Here is a 22,033-nt window from a genome sequence, read left to right as displayed (position 1 = left end):
TTTATTATTTATTATCTATATTTATTACTTTTACATAATTATATTCATAACATTGCCTTCCTCTCAAGCTTTGTCCTCAAAGCTTGTTGAAAATCCGAAACGGCCGAGTTGATCCGAGTCGTTGGGATTTTTTGTGACTCGGCAGAAAAACGGAACAGGAGGCCGAGTCAGTCAGTTATTGCATGACTCGGCCGAGTCAGGCATGACTCGGCCGAGTCAGTCATGACTCGGTCAACCCGGCCGTTTCCGCAATAACTCGGCCGAGTCAATGAATGCGGCTTGTAACCCCAAAAAAATGCGATTTTTCATATTTAAAAAAAATAAAAATAAAAATAAAAATAAAAAAATTAACTGTTAGTTGAGTGTTAGGGACTCCAAGGTGTTTTCTAAATTAGTTAAATGCTATTTGGGGTCCATTCCCCTCTCCTAGTATTGATATGCTACTCAAATTTCATGGTAATGTTAAATTCTGAAAGTAAAAGTGACATTCTCCTTAATCTTCATTTTCATCCTTTTACTTAAATTTTTAACATTACAATGAAATGACTCAGGATGTTTGAGAGTGGTTCCGGCCTCATTGGATTTCACATGGAGAAAGTAGAATTTTAGATTTCATTCAAAATCCAGCAGACTTATCAGTTTTTCAGGATTTCAGGGTTGGAGGATTGCAATGTTTCCATTGAATTTTGTCATGTATTAGGGTATGGAACTCATATTTAATCAAGAGCACCAATCCCTCTATGTACCTTGATGTTAGTGACATTGATTGTCGAACTCCTCTGGGATTCGCTCCCAAACCAGGAGCTTCTGAAAATGTCGCTCCCACTCCCTTTTTCGCTCTCGCTCCCCACTTTCGCTCCCGCTCCCAAGTAACACTGAGCCAGATGATGTTGGCAACTCTAGCAGTAACCAGTAGTACTGGTCACAGACTTTTGTTGTAGAGGCCATTTATAGCCTCCTTGGTTATGTGTTTTTGTTTTGATCTCTATATCATCATCATGTATGTATTGGACAGTGCACTGGGTGCCATTTGATATAATGGATATATTCATGAGCCTACTTTGGTCATATGTTCTATCTATATTCTAATGTTGTGTGTTTGGAAACATGAATGGAAATCTTTAAAATTACGTGTTTTTATAAAAAATAAATATTTAATGTATTTTTTACAACGATCGAGTCATTGAAATCGAGCCGGCCAGTCGATACCGAATCGGAGTCAGAGTCGGAGTCGACCCTCGGCTGAGTCGGAGTCAAAGTTTTAAAACATTGGATACAAGTTGATATGATCCTTGGAGTGATATATAAAATTGTCACATGGACAAAGGATCTGACCATCCTAAATTAATCTTTTGTGAAATCTTTTGATTACTGGAAACTTGCGATGAACTATTGTCACTGGACTGAGTTGTGTGCACTTCAATATTGTTCGAAACATAAGTTTGTTGTTTATGTTCTAAATAAGTAACTTGATTGAATTGTCTACTTTCGTGATTTGGATGTCAATAAAGAATTTTGGTGATTTGATTTTCCCTTATCTTGTTTGTGTCGTTTTCTTGATGTATTTGAAGTATCTGATTTCCTTTAGCTATGGAAGTTTCATGGTTAACATATGGATCTTCACTAAAATCTTTTGTTGTTGAAACTGCAATTTCTGAGTACATCTTTACTTCATCTAGTTTGTCCTCTTCTTGAGTTGTGTTATTGACTGGATCGGTATTAGTTCCCTTATCTTCAACCTAAGATGACATGGAGTTGGTTGGTAATTACTGTCAATCATTGGAACGAACAAAGTTAGTTCTTAATTTAAATACTCCAGAAGACTTGGAATATAAAGATTTCCATTTAAGATACAAGAATATATGTTAAAAGTATGAATAAGAATGATGATACAATTGAGTGAGGGGCTTGCTTATGTGTCCCTTTATGAATAGTCATGTCTCCTTAGACATATCTCTCTGTTTAACTAATTATTACTTATTTACATATTATTATGTTTATTATTTATTATTTATACTTATTACTTTTACATAATTATATTCATAACAATCTTCATGTGAAGTTGTCACTATTTTAGGCATCATACTCCTAATTCCTTTGTAATCACTCTTTAGGTTGAATGCTTGACTTCTGCCCTTGATGTATTACTGCTTCTAGTGAAATGTTTGTCAATGCCACTTGTGATTGAGTTGTCGTTTTTTCTTCCAGGGTATCTGCACCTTGCCGCTGCTCATGGTGAACTCACAATCCAACCTAGGCCTAAACAATCACCCATACAGCTCTCGCCTCCACCATATCCTCAACTTGTGTGATGTTCAACTCTAGCACTATCTCCCATACCTTCTCCTAGACCTTCTCAACTCCTTCAATTTTCTTCTCAATTTCCTTCACCTCCTCAACCTCCCATTTCGCATCACTCTCTAATGAACTCCTATTAAAAACAACATTTTTAACTAGCTCCCAAACTCACCCACTCCACTCCTCTCCCCAAACTACGCCTACCTCCCAACCTCACCACCCTCATTCCTCTCCCTTAACCATGTCCTCCCCTTGGTGCCTCCCTCACCTTTGCCATCTACAATCAAGTCGTCTACCTCCCAACCTCACCACCCCCATTCCTCTCCCTTAACCATGTCCTCCCCTTTGGTGCCTCCCTCACCTTTGTCATCTATAGTCAAGTCGTCTACTCACAAATCATGCCCTTTATACATAGCCACGCCTGACTGAGGTTTGCAACAGCGTCCTGTTCACCCATACTACCTAGGTCCTAACGACCTGTTGTCCTCTCTGTTGAAGGAAATGTAACTTAAGTTCGGTCTTCATAAATGTACTTTTCATATTTGTATTTATTTAAGAAAACAAATAATATTTTTATTATATTTGTCAATGAGTATCTTGTTCATTGAAATAGGTCTAGCACATGTTAAAGTTCTATAGGTGAGTCAAAGATTCAAAAGAATTACGTTGAAGAACTTAAGGGCGTGTTACTCTAGGTATACTTATGTATTAGAGTCAAAGAAGTCACCTCCAAGCAAAGTCAAGTCTCCTTCAAGCAAAGGCACCATAAAAAGAACCCATCTGAAGCAAAGAAGACAAGTCGGCTCACAGTCAACAAGTCGGCCTAAAGGAGGGACAGTGTTCTATATATAGAGGTTGTCCACTCCTCCAACATGACACGCACTCATCTCTGAAATCAGCGAGAAAGAGGATGCAGAAGGGATACGAAAAGGTGAAGAAAAGAGGGTCTCCAAGTGCAGCGAAGAAGAAGGGTACATAACCGAGCCTAAGAGGCTTGTTCTAGGGCACGTGCAAGAAAAGGAGGGATGTCTTTGCAGTTATGACAGAAGCAACTCACAGTGAAACATCTCTCATTGTTTGGGCTTAAAACTAGGCCTACAAGGCCTCCTACTCAAGCAAAGAAGAAGGAACGTCAAGCGAAGGAGAAAGAGCCTATAACATCAAGTAAACCTCTCACACATGCGACAAATTAGGGTTGCAGGACAGCCATACCAAGTTTGTACCTACACCTCAAGGAAGAAGCTCATTTGGTCAAGAGGAAGGAAGGGATCATCACAAGGAAGGAGTCTCATCATAGACCAAGAATAAGTGCCTCTTCTAGAGCAAGTGCAACAAGGTCTATCAAAAATTGAAAGAAGAACGAACTGTCGGAAGGAGGACGAAGTGTGGGGAAACGAAGCGCTGGAAGAAGGAGGACGAAGTGTCGGGAAAACAAAGTGCAGAAAGGAGGAAGGACTTGACTTGTGCTTGGAGGATATTCTTGTCAAGGGTCTAGGGTTTGGCATTGATCAATAAGAAGCTTCAATAAGAGAAATTTACCGAAGGGTTTTCCTCTCAAGAGAAGAGAGGTTTTGGCCCTGGCAGAGAGCCAACATCTTGTGTTCTTGTTCTTATGTTTTTGGTAGCAATTTGATGAAGTACACACACATGTATTAATAATAAGAAGAAGAAGATTAAGCTAACAAGACAAATTGTAAAAGACTTCACATATTGTTATCAAGTCAAGAAGAATCACACTACACCTAATTGCCCTAGATTCTTCAACATGGTATCGGAGCTAAGGTGATACTTCAAGGAAAGGGCGTCTCAAGAACACTCATAAGGTGACTCATCAAGGAAGAATCTAGAAGGTTAGTCTTTGACTCTAGTCCAATGGACCTTCTCTAAGGCCTTAAGGTTTAGGAAGGGCACTACTAGGGAAGTTTTGATTGATGTAGTTTGTCCAAGGTAATCCATACCACTCCATCTCTCCCTATTATCCATAACCATAATTCAAGCTAGTGGTTGTTAGTCTTTGGGATTGGAAATGTTCATCCACATCCTTGAGTCAAGGCCAAGAAACTTGGCCTCAGAGGTTGATGCAACTAAAACAATGTTAAAAGCATATAAAGCCACAATGAAAGAAAACGTAAAATGTAAAATATGGTTGGGACATTATTTAGCACATGGACAAAAGCCTAGCATGAGTTATACTTCCCCCCCCCCCCTAGCCATCACCCAGTTCCTCGAGCATCAAATGCTTCATCCAAAGAAAAGAACTCTTAAAAGTCCCAACTTTGATGATTGAGACACAGTTACATCTTAAGGGTGTATTGGAAAAATACAAATGCAAGCTTAGGCTCCTAAGCAATTGCACAAAATAAAGACAAAACTTTAAAAGTAAAAGGTGCACTAGAGAGGTGGAAAAAGCAAGCCGAGGAAAATGGTAACCCCTGCCTCTAACATTGCTCCCTCCTTACATTTATACATTCAGGATGTTGGAATGTCATTAGCTGGTCACATGGTTGTGGCAACTACCCTGACGTTTTTAACCGTGTTATATACCTAGGGGGATAATATGGGGTACAAAAGGAGGTACCCAAGGGAATAATGTAATAATGGGATGGGCCATAGTAATAAATAAGGTGGTTAACCCGTATCATGTAAGGGACCACAAGTAGTTAGTAATAATGTAATGGGCCCATGGCATTAGATAGATGATATTGAGGGAACCATGGTAATGACCCATGGTATTGTATGTATGAGGCCTATATAGAGGCTAGAGACTCCACATTGAGAGATGTCAAGGATTATTGTATGAACAAGCATATGGCTTGTGGAGTGTTCTCCTTCCTTAAGGAGTGAATGTATGGTGTTGCCCTACCTTAAGGGTTTGATCAATAAAGTGAATCATCTCTATCTATATTCATATCTTGCTATTTATATCTTACTATTTATTGGGTTTATTTGTATTCTCATATACTTTTGGGTTAAATCTATAACAAGTGGTATCAGAGCACTTTCTTAGGCAAAAGTGGAGAATTTTTTTTTATTTTTTGCAGGAACTTTCTGGGGCGGCGAGTTTGCAGATCAAATCTATACGTTTTGGGGCAAAATCTGCAAAATCTAATTGCAGATCTAAATTCTTTGTGAAAAAATACCTGATTTCAAAAAAAAAATTGGCCAAATCGGAGTCCAAATGAAGGAGATATCGCTGATCTAAAAATCAGTGGTGTTGCAGACAATTTTTCGGGGCAGCGAGTTTGCGGCGCAGATCTAGACGTCCTGGTGCAAGATCTGCAAAATCTAATTGCAGATCTGGATTCTTTGTGAAAAATACCCAATTTCAAAAAAAAAAATCAGTCGAATCGGAGTCCGAATGAGGGAGATATCGCTGATTTAAAATCAGCTCTTTTTTTCAAAAAATTTGGTGACGGAAGGAGAGTTGCAGCACAGATCTAAAATTCCAATGCCTGGATCGAGATTTCTATCACATGGGCAGATGCAGAATGGTTGTTCCATTTCCAAAAATAGGTCATAATAGGGATTCTGAGCAATATTGACTAAACTGTGACAATTTCAAATTTTTGCCAAGTAAGTGAATTTTTTTCCAAACCTTCATGGCTTCTAGCAAGGAATTTTTTACAGGGAATGATAAGGGTCCTACTATTGAAGAATTTATAGAATATCACAAATCTCGACACAAACAATTTTGGGTAAGTCGCCTGCTATTTAATCTAAAAGATGAAGCTGCTAAATGGTGGGACTCAGTTGCCGATTCAGTGGCGCAACTTCCTCATGAAAAACTAGAAGAACTTCTTTTAGAAAAATGGTCCCAGGCTAGAAAACAAGATAAGGGGAAACATGTGGGGTTATTTCCTACTGGTATATCCTTATTGTAGGTTCATGGATTGATTCAGAAGGAGAAAATCATTGTGTCTATAGATCCAAGTTGCAAGCAAAATCTCATAAATGTCAACTTGACAAAAAAATTACAAGTGCCAGCAAAACACATTGAAAACACACAGGATGTGCAAATTTATAAATATTTGAAGCTTTCAAGGATAAGTATGTGTTGCATGGTGATTTTTATACTTCAAATATGGATAACATGGATGTTGTTTTGGAATATCCTTGGATGGAATCCGTGGGTACTATAAATATTAATGTGCAGAAGAAATTCCTGAAGCTCTGGTATAGAAAGAAGAAAATTACATTACAGGATATTTCCATCAATAAACAGGTAAAGTCCACGGAGGCTGAAGCAGAAAATGTTCCAGGGGCTGACATATCAAATGATGAGCCATTGATGATCGACAATCAAACACAAACAGAGGTTGAAGCAGAAAAGGATACAGGTGTTGATACATCAGATGAGGGCTCAGTGGTTGAAGTAATACTAAGAGATAAGACACCACAACATGCACCAGATAACAGTAAGGCTTCAGTAAGGGGTGAATTAAAGAAAAAGCCACCATGGGTTAAAACTTCAACACATCATCACCCACATCACCCCGCAAAACAACAACCAACAAGATGGCAACCAATTAGCCACAAGGACAACAACCCCCGCATGACAGATAGAGAGGAGCGAAGATCCACCTACTACACATCAACACAGAAGAGCTGCCACGGTCAACTTCCATCTCAAGCGAGCGAGGCACCAGCGAGATTGAGGGTTCACCTTTCTCTTGGATGGCTAGATGCACGTGCATGGTACCAGTGGACTACTCTTTTGAGTAGATCTTATTATTTGTGTTCTTCCTATGTTTCGGGGACGAAACATGTTAAGGGGGGTGGAATGTTATATATCTAGGGGGGATAATATGGGGTACAAAGGAAGGTACCCAAGGAAATAATGTAATAATGGGATGGGCCATAGTAATAAATAAAGTGGTTAACCCATATCATGTAAGGGACCACAAGTAGTTAATAATAATGTAATGGGCCCATGGTATTAGATAGATGGTATTGAGGGAACCATGGTAATGACCCATGGTATGTATGTATGAGGCCTATATAGAGGCTAGAGACTCCACATTGAGAGATGTCAAGGAATATTGTATGAACAGGTATATGGCTTGTGGAGTGTTCTCCTTCCTTAAGGAGTGAATGTATTGTGTTGCCCTACCTTAAGGGTTTGATCAATAAAGTGAATCATTTCTATCTATATTCATATCTTGTTATTTATTGGGCTTATTTGTATTATCATATATTTTCGGGTTAGATCTATAACAAACCAACATTGCCACATAAACCTATGGATTAATGAGCTAACCTAGAAAATGTCACTCCCCTTAGTAGTTGGAAACACCTGATACGTCTATTGACCAAATCATCCCTAATATAAGTAATTTGTTTACAAGTTCTAACCTAGCTAGACATTTGAAAGTGAGTTTTGTGTGAAGGATTCTTGTGTCATTAACTAGGTATGGTCCACTACGATGTTTTAATGGTTATTGTCCCTAATGATTATAGATCTCACTTGATCTTGAGAGGCTTTTGTCAAATGGTGTTATCACAACAGCAGAGACCCCTTAAGGAATTGGCATGGCCCTTTTCAACACCACTTTAGAGGGTGTTGTACCACATTATGAGAGCAATTCTAACCTTCTTGATGTAGTGTTGACCCTCCAAAGACAAGCATTAGGTTGTGAGATGATTCCACATAGTGCTTGACCCCCATATGTACCCCCAAAATATTGAATGTTGAGCCAATGAGATTGTGCATTAGACTTTGATGATGTACACAAATGGACCCAAGACACCCCTAATAAGCTCGCCTTGACATTGTTTGATGGATGTTGCTTGTTCTAGAGCCCAAATGATGGTTGCTTATCATTGAGATGAGATGGAAGGGCCTGCACATCACCTTTGAAACCCAACACATATGTATGATGATGCCACATCACTCCTTTTAACCCTAGAAGGGTGATATAGGGCATAATTATGATGACATCATGGTTGAAAGGAGACATGCCCATGCACTTTTAGTTTTTCTTGAAATGAGGAGCACTCATGGTCAATTTTGTCACTTGCATGAGGCACCTTTATGAAGGATGGTGACATGGTGGATGTCGTTATTACCCACATGCGTGGGCTATTGTTGGCATTTTTGTTATGTTTTTGAGCTATATCGAGGTCGGCTTGTGACCTCACTCTTGTTGAACGCTTAAGCAAAAAATTGTTCTAGGGCTTGGCTTATAAAATGTTATGAATATAATTCATATAAAAATAATAAATATAAATATAATAATAATAAATAATAATTAATTAACTAATCGTTAGTTAGTTAATAATGAAGAGGCATGTCTCAGAGACATGACCATTCATGAAAGGGCACCTGCCTAGGTATATAAGCAAGCCCTCATTCTCAATTGTAATTATCTTACATCAATTCAATATACAATTACATGTCTTACAATGGACATTTATGTCTTTGAAGTATTTTAAATATTTCCATTGTGTATACTACTTTTGGTCGTTACATTGGTATCAAAGGCACGTTGGTAGATCCCAGCCTTTGGCCATCAGCTTGTCGTCGCAACTACAACATTTATACCAGTCGAATGCTCAGCCAAACATGCAGTTCCTCTGGCTGTGAGCGCAGCTGGAGTGTGTTTGACAAAATACACAGCGAAAAGCGCAACAGGTAAAAAGATTTCAAATTAAATTTTTTGAATTCATTTGATTAATTTTAATATTTAAATTTTCTAAGTACTAATTTACAATCTATGACCCTAATACAGATTGGAGTCCCAACGCCTCAATGACATGGTCTACGTCTACTACAATCTTCGATTGTGGGTGAGACAACTTCAGAAACCTACTAATGTGGAAGCCATCTCTTTGGACAATATTGATACCACCTCTTCATGGAGAGCCGAGACTGAGAGGCCGATCATGGACTCGATCCCGAATTGGTTAGGTGTAGATCTAAAGGATGTAGCAGTTGCAGGGGAGGGAGAGCCAGAGATAGAGGAGGAGGAGCAACATCAGGGTCAGGAGGCACTAACAGAGCTGGATGAGGATGATGAGGAGGAGGTGACACCATCTAGGATGGGCAACAACAGTAGCATAGGGCAGAGGCCACCTCTTCCATCGGCTTCTAGAGGACGATTGAGTCCATTTGTATCCCCAGGGGCAGGGCCTTCTTCCTCTAGAGGAAAAGGCAAAGCCATTCCCTATTCACGTAAAAGGGGAAGAGGATCTCAGTGACTAATTACTTGATGACTTTCAGATGACTCATGATATACATTTACTATAATTTTTGTTGATATTTTGACTCTTGAGAGTTGAGACTCAGACAAGACTAAAAATTCAGGAGTTGATTCACTATTTTGATATGTGATGTAGCACTAGACTTCATGTACATATTTTATATATTAGCTTTCTTTACATGTTTATGTGGAAATGCATTTATTTGATGTTGTGGATACTCTAGATGTTAAAAAAAAATAAAAAATAAAATGAATAATTTTGTGTTTTTTTAATTTTGCAGACTTTTTCAAAAAACTCCCAACTTTGCCGAGTTTTTCAACTTTTGGACCCTTGCCAAATTAATCCTGACTTCGACTTTTTCCATATTGCTAAAAACCCTTAATCAAAAATTATTAGAGCAAATCAAAAAATTTAAAGATAAAGAGAAAGATACTAAGACAAAATCAACAATTCAAAAAATGGTGAACTTTCACATCTAAGGAATCATAACCAAGTCTTACTTACACAAATGTAAAAGATTAAAAGTGACAAGAAATCACTAAATGACAAGTTAGAACAACTTCAAGAAGTAGTATCGAAGTTTCCAATCGTCTCAGTCCAAGTTGAAGATAAAGAAATGAACACTGATCCAGTCAAAATCGTAACTCAAGCAAAGGATAAACCTACTGAAGTGAAGGCATATTGAAAAATTGCAGTTCAAACGACAAACTTTCCAAATGATGATTCAGTGACTAAACAACAACAACACCTGAAGGAATTCAAGAAACTACCACTAACATGATCTGGAAAAGTCCAACCAGAAGAGCTTTTTATCGACATTTGAATCACAAGAGCAAACTTTCCAATCATTCTACGTACCAATATCAATCAGAACAAAACCAACAAATTTATGTTCCCAAGAATAATGAAATTTGTAGAATTCAATTTAATAATAAAAATTCATTGCAGATTTCTAGTGACCGAAAGATTTCACAGAGGATTAATCTAGGATGGTCATATCCATCCTTGATTCGACAATTTTATTAATCGCTCCAAGGATCATATGGTCTTGTATCAACAAAGATGAAAGTTCACAGACAAGAAGATATTCGAAACAGGAAAAGAGATCAAGCCTTTCATCAGTAAGCTTTGAGGACAAAGCTTTGTGAAGAGGTAGGCAATTTTATGAATATAATTCATATAAAAATAATAAATATAAATATAATAAAAATAAATAATAATTAATTCATTAATGGTTAGTTAGTTAATAATGAATAGGCATGTCTCAAAGACATGACCATTCATGAAAGGGCACCTACCTAGGTATATAAGCAAGCTCTCACTCTCAATTGTAATCATCTTACATCAATTCAATATACAGTTACATGCCTTACAAAGAACATTTATGTCTTTGAAGTATTTTAAAGATTTTCGTTGTGTATACGACTTTTGGTCATTACATAAAAATTGTGGAAATAAGGGAAGTTAGACATAATATAAATAAAGGAGGCCTTATTTCATTTTATCATCATCAATCACTCATCACACTCTACTTTCTTTCAGAATGTGCATTATTCTTCTTGTCTCTATTGGGTCGAAATGTGATCTTTTGTCATGTGAATTTCTCCTGGAAATGCTATTTTGCTTGGAGATGGTTTCTTGGGATGATGAAGTGATTTTTGTGGAAAATATTGTAAGTTTACTGCATATTTTCTATATTTTTCATGTTGTGTTAGTGTAGTAGGGGTTTCTACATGTAACATGATACAAATTGTTGAATTTATCTTGGAAACTTGCTCCTCTATGATATGTAAAATTGTTTTCCTGGAACCTTTCAAGAGAACTTAAAATGTGCATCTCTTAAATTTAAAATCTCCCTTCACAAGGAAATTTGTGTGGATATTGTGTTCAAATGAGCTCAAATGTCTCTCTATTTACTCCGTTCAAAGGGCTTCGAATAGACATGACTTTTGGGGCAAGGTCGACTTGGCATCTAGAGGCCATTTTGACCCAAAATACATATTTGAAAAATCTTTTTCTAGGCTATAAATAAGCCTTTGACTTTGACCAATACAAATAATAATGACCATGAAGAACATGCTTCGATAAAATAATAAGTTGACTTGAGCATTAAACCCATGCTTGACAAATAATTCTTCTTTTTCTTCTTTTTTTATTTTACATAAAATGTACAATGGCATAAATAATTATGAAGACTGAACCTAATTACATTTTCCAAGACTCCTTCTTAACTAGGTAGGTATTCATAATTCTACAACCGATACAAGGATATTCTCAGATTGAAATATTATCATGAGAAGAATCGGATTGATAAGCCTTTTTCAAGCATCAACGTCATAACCAGCGTTGTCAGTATACACAATAGCAAGGCCTTGACTAACAAGCTCTAACTCTCCACTAGATTAGAGCACAATGTTAGGAGGCATACATTTGGACACCACCACAACTGCCTCTCAAGGCACATACCCCATCCGGATGTTCATCAGGTATGGCCTTACAGGACTATTCTTATCTTGGATTCCCAATCCTCAAAAAATATCGGTCCTCTTCGACCGCTCTTAACTTGGATACTCTGTCAAATCCTCAAAGAGTGTTGCTCCACAAGACTACTTCCTATCTTGGATTCCCAATCCTCAAGGAGTACCAGTCCCAGATGCTTATCCAATCCTCCATTCTCCCTCCCAGTGCTTTCACTAGACATATAGTTGTTAGTCCTGGGCTAGTGCATGACACATGGAGAATACAGTGTCCATCATCACTCTCTCTCAACCAGGGAGCAAATCCTTACCCCTTATCAAACATGGACGAGAATTCTTACTCCCTCTTAATCAAAGTGACATCATCACAATCCTTAGTTGGTCTCATACATCATCAATACATCAGCTACTTGTTCTTCCGTGGAGATATAGTTGTAGCTACAGAGCTTCTTTCTCACATTACATTATACCTGGGCTTAGACCTCTTTGGATGCCAAACATTTTATGAAGCCAAATTCTTTCACACTTTATCTTCATGACAGGGTTCTTCGGCTCCTCATAGCACCATAACATATCAAACTTTGATCTTTCTAAATCTTGTCAATCATCACACAACTTTATCATCAAATGGTTCATCTATCATTTTCAAGGAGCCAAACTTCCTCACAACTGCTAGCACATGCCTTCTATTCTTCATAACAAAATTTTGCCACATATTCTTCAAAGAGTCATATCAACGTTCCAATATCAACTATATCCTCATGCTTATCCAAGCTATCCTCATGCTTATCCAAGCCATCAATAGTGCTAACCACACAATCCATGTGTTCCATGATCAAACCATGTAGTTAGGCACATCAATATCATCCAACAAATTATCTCAACTGCTCCCTTTCCAGCCTCTGCATATACTTCTGCAATGTCTTTCCAGGGAGCCAAAACATATCTCAAATAAATCATCAATATCGGGGTGTGAGGTTCTTCATGTCAGATTTTGCTACTTGGTCCCTCTGAGGTCAACATACCTTTGCATGGTCTATCTCATATTGCAACAAAGTTTTGCTTTATGCTTTTCAGCTTTCAATCATTAATCAATAGCAAACCAATCAGCAAGCTTCAATATTGTATTTAGCAGGGTCTTTATAGCTTCCTCTTTCCATCTATGGTTAGTAAACTTTTTCCATAGTCTTCTTTGATGCATACATCAAACTGCTCCTTCCTTCACAGCCTTTTATCTGCATAGTCAAACTTGTCTTGACCTGTAACCTTGGTTCGAAGACTTATGAAAGAATAAGGAGACAAAATATAAAGACAGTAGCATTAGTAATAATCAAGAATACTTATCTCTGCAGGAAGGTTGACTCCCTCCTCCAAGGTAGCAACTAAGATCAAGTTCTTTGACATACTTGGAGCATACAACACATCATCCACCAACAAGGGTTTATCGAACTCCCTTTGAAACTTGATTGTGGAAATACTAGTTAGATGGTACTTGGCATTGTCTTCAAGCTCTATGTAGAAATCCAACTCCTATGAAAGAATAAGGAGACAAAATATAAAGACAGTAGCATTAGTGATAATCAAGAATACTTAGCTCTGCAGGAAGGTTGACTCCCTCCTCCAAGGTAGCAACTAAGATCAAGTTCTTTGACATACTTGGAGCATACAACACGTCATCCACCAACAAGGGTTTATCGGACTCCCTTTGAAACTTGATTATGGAAATACTAGTTGGATGGTACTTGGCATTGTCTCCAAGCTCTATGTAGAAATCCAACTCCTCCTTCCGACTAGTGAAACACACTTTTGACTCTCGTCATGTGCCAAGAATCCCCACTATCAATGTACCACACACTGGTGGCAACTAAGCTCGACAGACACGAATAAGCGAAAACTCATTCTCGATTCATGTTGCTAACTCGTCCACCTTTGCAGTAGCAGCAACCTGCTTCTTCTTCTTGCCCTTGTTCTTATTAGGGCACTTGTTGGCGTAGTGACCTAACTGATGGCATGCAAATCATTTAACCTTTGCTTGGAACCCCCTTCTTCCCATTCTTGGTAGAGGACCCCTCGCTTGGCCCTTTCTTGGCCTTCTGCTTACCCTTGCTTGTCACAACAAGGTGCCCCTCATCTTCGAACCTCTTCTTTTAATCTCCCTACTGACCACCTTCTCAGATCTCCCTTTGGAGGAAATCATCCCAAAGCCTCACCAAGTCGGTTAAGTGATCCTAGCCCATAACACACTTGACAAAGACCTTCCAAAGCTTCGAAAATCCATTCAAGGCTATAAGCACCAGTTCCTCCTCAGCGATCATCTCTCCAACATCAATGGATTTGTCCCTGACCTGTGTCATCTTGGACAAGTAAGATGTCATGCTCTCGCCCTTGGACATGCTTACGACATGCAACTTGTCCTTGAGCATCATCTTTCGACTCTGACAGTCGCTCTAATATAGCTTCGTGAGTGCATCCAACATCTTCTTCGCAGTATCCTTCTCTAACATATGGGGTATGCGATGATCTTTGACCCCATCAAGAATAATCATTTGCGCCTTGGCCTCTCTAATCTCATGCAGATCTATGGCAATGGAATCATTTGCTAGTGGAACCACTTTTGTACTTGCATAGGCCCACAACCTATTCTCCTTGAGAACAGAGGTGATTCAAACCTTCCACTGCAAGTAGTTTGAAGAACCCTCAAGCCTGTCCTCATATCTAACATTGGTTGACATCGTAGAATAAAACCCTTGAGGAGATTGAAAACTGAAATCTGATTTTTTTATCCTAAAAACTGTGTCAAATATCCTTGGCTTCGTATTCAGATCTTAGGGCTCTAATGCCATGTTAACTTCTTTAAACTACTTTCTCAAAAATAACCAATCTGAAATAAACAATGCTTTCTAATCTGATTTGTAACAATGAATACCCTGGGTTTTTAACCAAATAAACGACAGAAGAAAAATTACTCGAAACCAATCACATTCGACATGGAATGACACAAATATACCCCAGAAACCCAGTGTGGGGAAAACCAGCGAACATTAGGCTTCTTATTCAGCTTTAGGAGAAATATTTTTTTACAGCAGTGTTACAAGAATTTGCTCCGGAAAATACACAACAAAATATCTCGGCCTTCTCTCTCACTCGGCCCTTGTTCAACCCACGCGTGTGGCCCAACAAAACAACTTTTGTGCATAAGGAAAGCTTGGCCTACTTGCACTAAGAAACTCGGCCTACTCAATCCAAGATAACTCGAGCTCTTTCTTGATCTCGCTTGCCCTGATCTCACTCTAGCTGGTCTGATCTAGCCTTTTCTCGCTCTCGCTACCAAATACTACACTCCATTGAATCCCCACTCATGCCAATCAATTGTATCTCTCCTTTGGCTCGAACATCCTATTAAAAAGATCAAACCCTATTCTCAAGTGAAATCCCTAATTTCAACAATTGATATTAGATCTCGACTCATTGAGATCAATGGCTACGACTAAATCCGTCATTGATTTTTCCTTTTTTGTAAAAAGGTAACCAGCAATCAAATTAAATTGTCGTATAAAGTCTTGACTTAGTAAATTCATTGATTAACTGTCGTGGGAGATAATTAAGGTGACTCGTTGCATGTCATGGCACCTGATCCATGCAAAATCACCTTCCAACATACAATCTCAACAATTGATAATAGAGCTTACCTTGTTGCGGGCTGCAAACATCTTGCTTGTACAAAAACAAAGAACAAGTAAATCTTAAGACCATTATGGCAGATTGTTACATATCATGGTCATTAATAGGAGATAGGCATACTTAGGATGTATAAAACATTCTTACTATGTTTCTTTATGCTAAAGTGATGTAATCATAAGTTAATTAATAGAGTCTTTAAAAGATTAGGTATTCAGAAGTTACATAACTACTCATCTCTCTCCTATGTAATGAGACACTGCATCACTCAATAATGAATAAAACTATTCTCCCTTATTTTATGTGCATTCCTACTGAGCTCTTTTGTGTATAAAAACTAACATATAAGCCTTTGATAGCTACAAATTTGTTACACGTGATTCCTTTGAAACCACTTGGTAAGCCAACCAATAGAAATGACTTGTATTTCTAGCACATCAATGTAAAATCACAATAAACAATGATTATACAACAATGTAACACAATAAAGAATCAACAATTATTTCCATCATGTGCTACCAAGAAGGTAAAGCAAGTTATAAGCAAGGAAGTAAAAAATCATGTCAAAGATGAGTTCATTTTTCAATACTCTGTACCTTGCCCTGTTTGCAAAATTTCTTTCGTTCCGGTCATTAAGTGTGCAAGAAACTTAGACCGTTCTGTATCATTTGAGAATAAAGACCTTCGGACAGAAGCAAGACGTACCAGACACTCAAGAGCCTGATTTGTAATATAAAGCAAGCATCATCAGCAACCATAATGATAAAATTCAATTCACAAGCCCAATTATTTTACAGCAATCAGGATACATAAATATAAAGGACAAATGTATCAGGTTCTATGTTATGACAACTTCACAGAACCAGCTATACGGAAGGAAAATACAATTCTAAAAATGCTTCTGAACTAGGAATATACAGGAGAGAGTTCAACAATTACCAAATATTTGCAAGAATCATCACCAGCATGTATGTCACAAATCTATCACTCCTACAAATGAGCATACATTGTCCAGCCTCATCCAATGTCACGATAAATATTCACATTTCTCAATTATTGCAAATAAGGCTTGTAGTTTTCCCTTGTGATGCTAGCTATTAACACTTCGAGATTCTTTAAGAGATATTTTGAAGCCAAAGCTTGATGAAAATTACATGGCCAATTCTTTAAGACCATCATGTCTATGCTACAATAATAAGTTTAAGAATTCTTATATATGCACAATTTGGACAGAACATTAATTCACTTTCCTATAACCAACTATATATTTAATATTTATGACTCATGAGTGATGCGTCTCTAGAATTTTATTATGGTTTAATCGCTCTCATGAGTGTTTTAGTGCTTGCGAATGAAGAGTCTAAAATAGGTAGCCCAAACATAAACATGCTAATGCTGAAGCTATGACTATCTGAGCTTAGACCATTGCTCATTATTTGAATCTCCACCCTAAAGCATTTCCTTTTGATAGCTGGTTTTAGACAACAGATCTTATATCCTGTTAAACTTTAACAAGACAATTCCCAAGAATTAGCAATATTTTGACATAAGGGACTTATAACATACACACACACACACACATATAAATTATTTATAATAAAATAAATTACAAATACAAAAATGAAATATATAGACATAAAGATCCATTTTTTTTAGAAATTAGAACATTTTCAAAACATTGATACAAGTAGATTCTACATCAATGATAATCAAACACACAAGAAATTATATAAAGATAAGATAATTATATTAATGTCCAACGAATGACCACAAAAGTAGGTCAATGGGACAGAGGAGTGCAACCAGTATAAACAAAATAGGGAGTGCAAGTGCAACTCCTAGATATGTTGAAAATTATAAAGAATGAAACCTACATAGGTATAACATTAGAACATATGTATAAATGTATAGAGCTCTGACAAAAGTATCGTGCTACAAAATATTAAATACTAGTGAGATTTGGACAACTCAAAAACCTGTCAAGAGAGAGAAATATCGGACGATAAGGTCGAAGGTGTCAAGATCTCTTGAGTCTGATGGCAAAGGGCTAAGGGGGTGAACAGGACACTAACTCGTTGTTGAAGTCCTCTAGAACAGGGGGTCCAGTTGTATGATCCAGGGTGGATTGTATGAGCAAGGAATACTCTACTCTGGGAGGCAATCTGATGAGCAGGGGTAGTCTACTCATATCATCAGGAGCTGATCTCTCTAGAATTTTGAGAACGTGTGGCCTAATACACAGACTAGTACCACTGAGCCGACCTCTATAATATCAGTTGGTCTCCTTGAGGGGAAGGCTAAGTAGAAACTTTATATCTCACCATTTTGTTGCCTAGTGTACTATTTATCTCTGCCTACTGTTTGTTTCTCCGATTTGACAGATCAACAAGTATAAGATCATTGGTCTGGTCATCCCAAGGTGAGGTGGGGCATGGCATAAATGTTTATTTGGGGTAGCATCAGATGTGCACTAGCCATGAAAATTGGTGGAGAGGCTAAAGCACATGAGATCTCCAAGACCCAAAAATGGTTTGGGCAGATTCTAACCGGTTTGGGAGATATCAAAATAATTAATATTTTTAATGGAGTTCCTAAGTCTAAACTTCGGAGAAATAAAATATTAATGGGCATTAATATAAAATTAGAAGGTTGCAAAAGTCATGGATCAAGCCAAATCTAATCTTAGACGTTGATTAGAGATTTAATCTCAGTCGTTGAAGAACCATCGAGAAAAGTATAAGAAGAGGCTTGAGGATCAATTAGAGAATACACCACAGTGATCAGTCATTCATTTTGCTAGAGCGGGGTTGCTAAGTAAAAGTGAATCAGTGATCAGCAACGAGGGGCAATGAGTACTGGATAGAGAGGCAGAGATAGTACTGAGAGACCAGCGCAGAAGCAGGGAAAGCAAGAGCAGCAGCTAGTTCAGGCCACGCAGAGCCCAGCAGAGACAGCGCAAAGGCCAGAGGGACTGCGTCATCCACGCAGAAGCTGTTGGAGTGATGCAGAGGGTCCCAGAGGCTGCGCAGTGCCTCAAAGGGTTGACATAGAGGGTCCTGGGGCTGACGCAGGTCAGCAAGAGGCTGACGCAGAGGCCAGAAGGGCCAACGCTGAGCTTCAGAGTCATCGGAGAGGGTTTCGTGGGACAGGTTTTCTGAATACCTGTTTCCAAATATAGAGATATTGTTGTCGTGTATTTTTCTCTGTCAGGTGAGCCGGTTAGGCACCGGGTTGTATTTAAGGAAATACTACATAATAATAAACCCTCAAAATAGTTGCACCAGTTTTCCCGCATTGGGTTTTTCCGGGGACATTTGTCCAAAAATAACGGTGTCACCTGTGTGTTTGTTTTCTTTCAACGGATGATCTGTAGATGTTGTCACTGTATTGTGTTTATTTCGGTATTTAAATGTTTTAAATAATCTGTTCAGAATTTACAAGTAGAAGAAATAAACCAGCAGAATATAGATTAATTTTCTAACGGATAGACTTAGAAAAGTCAACATGCTATCAGAGTGTGGTTGCAGATCACAGGAGAGATGAAGGCATCAACTGAGCAAAGCATTTGTAGCAGAATCAGTTGTCCCAAGCATTGTTTTAAAAAACGGCCGTTTCGATACCGAAACGGCTGAGTTGATCCGAGCCGATACCCTCAGCCATGACTCGGCCTTTGAAACGGTACGTTTGGCCGAGTTAGCCATGACTCGGCCGAGTCATTCAATGACTCGGCCGAGTCATGGCTGACTCGGCCAACTCGGCCGTTTCTGTTATGACTCGGCCGAGTCACAAAAAGCCAGCCCAGAACACGTTAAACAGCAATTTAATATTTTTTTAATGGATTTTTAAGGTGATTTCTGATTGGTTTGGACTCCAAGGTGTTATATGAATTTGCTAAATGTCATTTGGGGTCCATTCCCCCTCCCAAACCCTATTTAACACACTCAAATGCTCTCTACTATTGATATGCTATTCAAATTTCATGGTAATGTTAAATTCTTAAAGTAAAAGTGACATTCTCCTTAATCTTCATTTTCATCCTTTTACTTAAATTTTTAACATTACCATGAAATGACTCAGGATGTTTGAGAGTGGTTTCGGCCTCATTGGATTTCATATGGAGAAAGTAGAATTTTAGATTTCATTCAAAATCCAGCAGACTTATCAGTTTTTCAGGATTTCAGGATTGGAGGATTGCAATGTTTCCATTGAATTTTGTCATGTATTAGGGTATGGAACTCTTATTTAATCAAGAGCACCAATCCCTCTATGTACCTTGATGTTAGTGACATTGGTTGTCGAACTCCTCTGGGATTCACTCCCAAACCAGGAGCTTCTGAAAATGTCGCTCCCGCTCCCATTTTCACTCATGCTCCCAAGTAACACAAAGAAGAGAAACCGTTTGGATCAAAAACGGTTAAATGATCTAGTTTATGTCCAATACAACCTCCGGCTCAAACGAAACCATTTGATGAACAAAATACCTGATTCAGATCCCATTGTGTTGGAAGACAATGATCCAACATGAGATTGGGTAGTGGAGAGTCGTCCAGCAGAGTTTGATCTTGATGAGGATCTTGATTTAGATTTAGATATCGAGACAGCAATTGAACTTGAACATGCTGTTCAGTTGAATGCAGATCCCAATCCACCATCCTCAGTCTCACAACCAGCAAGGACTCCAGTTGTAGGTGTGTTTGGAAACATGAATGAAAATCTCTAAAATTATGTTTAAAATCTTTAAAATTATGTTTTTTTATTAAAAAAAATAAATATTTAATGTATTTTTTATAACGACCGAGTCATTGAAATCGAGTCGGCCGAGTCATTACCGTTTCGGAGTCGGAGTCGGAGTCGATCCTCGGCCGAGTCGGAGTCGGAGTCGGAGTCTTAAAACATTGGTCCCAAGTGACAGTAGCTGATCCTTGCAGAAGCAACAAAGGAAGGGTTGACGTAGAGAGACTGCGTCATCAATCTAGGCTTGAGAGAGGCCAACGCAGAGGCTGAGTAGGGCAGAAATAGGCTCACGTAGAGGCCAGGAGGGCTGACGCAGTTGATGAGGGTGTTGTTTTGTCGGTGTCGGGATTGCGTAGGGCTAAGAGGCTCAACCCTTCAGTTGTTGGGGCAAAGGAAGCTGTGGGCAATTTGTGGGAGCGAAGTTGGTGCGATATTGTGATCATAACAATACATAATAGGGAAAAACCAAGGTAGAGGGAGTTGTTGTCGAGGCGGATTTCTAGCCAAGGAATCCGGATCAGTGTTGCAGTTGCACAGATGATCGGAGAGGAGCAATTTGACAGTTGGCAGAAGGATTTCCAGGAGGGAAATCGGGACTCAGAGGAAGTCTAGAAGAGAACTTCCAAATGGGAAGTAGAGAGACTCAGAGGAAGTCTAGAAGAGAACTTCCAAATGGGAAGTAGAGAGACTCAGAGGAGCCAAACCGAGATCTTCCAGACGGGAGGTAGAGAGACTCGAAGGAGTCGAACCGAGAACTTCCAAATGGAAAGTAGAGAGACTCGGAGAAGTCGACAGAGAAGAGTAGAGAGATGGTCGTGAATGGGCTGAGAGATCAGGACAAGTTGGACGAAGCGTCCAACTTTGTGGTCTCGAAGGCCAGGATCTTGTCCATTCTAGACAAACATCGTATCAAGGGCTTCGCCTTGAGAGTAATGGCTATCCCAGTTGACCCGGTAACTAATGAAAGGTACAAGGACGCAATGGCTAAGGCAAAGTGCATCATCCTTGATGGTGTCAAGGATCATGTGGTCCAACATATTGCCGAGAAGGAAACGACAAAGGAGATGTGGGACACTTTGAAGACATTGTACCAGCATACTTCCGTGCAGAGGAAGATGCTCTAGGAGAATCAGCCAAGGTCATACCAGATGCAGAAGGGAGAGCAGATAGATCACTTCCTCGGTTGGTTAAAGGAGATCTGTGACCAACTGACTTCCATAGGGGCCATGCCAGATCAGGGGTGGATGGTGAGGACCACACTTAATGCAGTCTCCAAGGAGTGGGAGACATTTGTCCAGAGCATATTGGGCAGAGTGAGTCTTCGAGATTGGGAAGAACTGTGGGCGGCTATTCGTCAAGAAGATATCAGACAGCTGACCAAGACGAGGAGTAGCAACAAAGGGATCAGGATCAAGAAGGAGGAGGAAGAGGATGCAACTCTGACATCTGCGGGAAAGCCGGAGAAGAGGAAGAAGAAGGACCTCTTCAAGGTCAAGTGCTTCCATTGTGAGGAACTGGGTCACTATGCGAACCAGTGTCCAAGGAAGAAGAGTAAGGGAGAGGCTTCTGACTCTAAGGCAACACCAGTGAAGGCGGAGAAAGAAGTCGAGGAGGATGACGATTATGCCATGAGTGCTCATGTGCCA

The 22,033-nt window shown here is 39.0% G+C and overlaps 1 protein-coding gene across 13 annotated transcripts in view; it reads right to left on the bottom strand.

Moving 5' to 3' along the window:
- Positions 1-22,033, bottom strand: part of LOC149185213 (ARM repeat superfamily protein) — a 378,063-nt gene that overhangs the window by 188,526 nt on the left and 167,504 nt on the right. For all 13 annotated transcript variants that reach the window (XM_089417804.1, XM_089417816.1, XM_089417818.1 and 10 more), the window contains one exon: positions 16,250-16,373. In XM_089417804.1, coding sequence (XP_089273930.1) covers positions 16,250-16,373 — 124 coding nt within the window. The remainder of the gene's footprint in view (positions 1-16,249; positions 16,374-22,033) is intronic.

This window comes from Pinus tabuliformis, chromosome 3_2, assembly GCF_031772625.1.
Source record: "Pinus tabuliformis cultivar Carrire ecotype Pingquan chromosome 3_2, CPIR1, whole genome shotgun sequence".
NCBI classification, from domain to species: domain Eukaryota; kingdom Viridiplantae; phylum Streptophyta; class Pinopsida; order Pinales; family Pinaceae; genus Pinus; species Pinus tabuliformis.
This window is presented reverse-complemented; position numbering and strand designations above follow the sequence as displayed.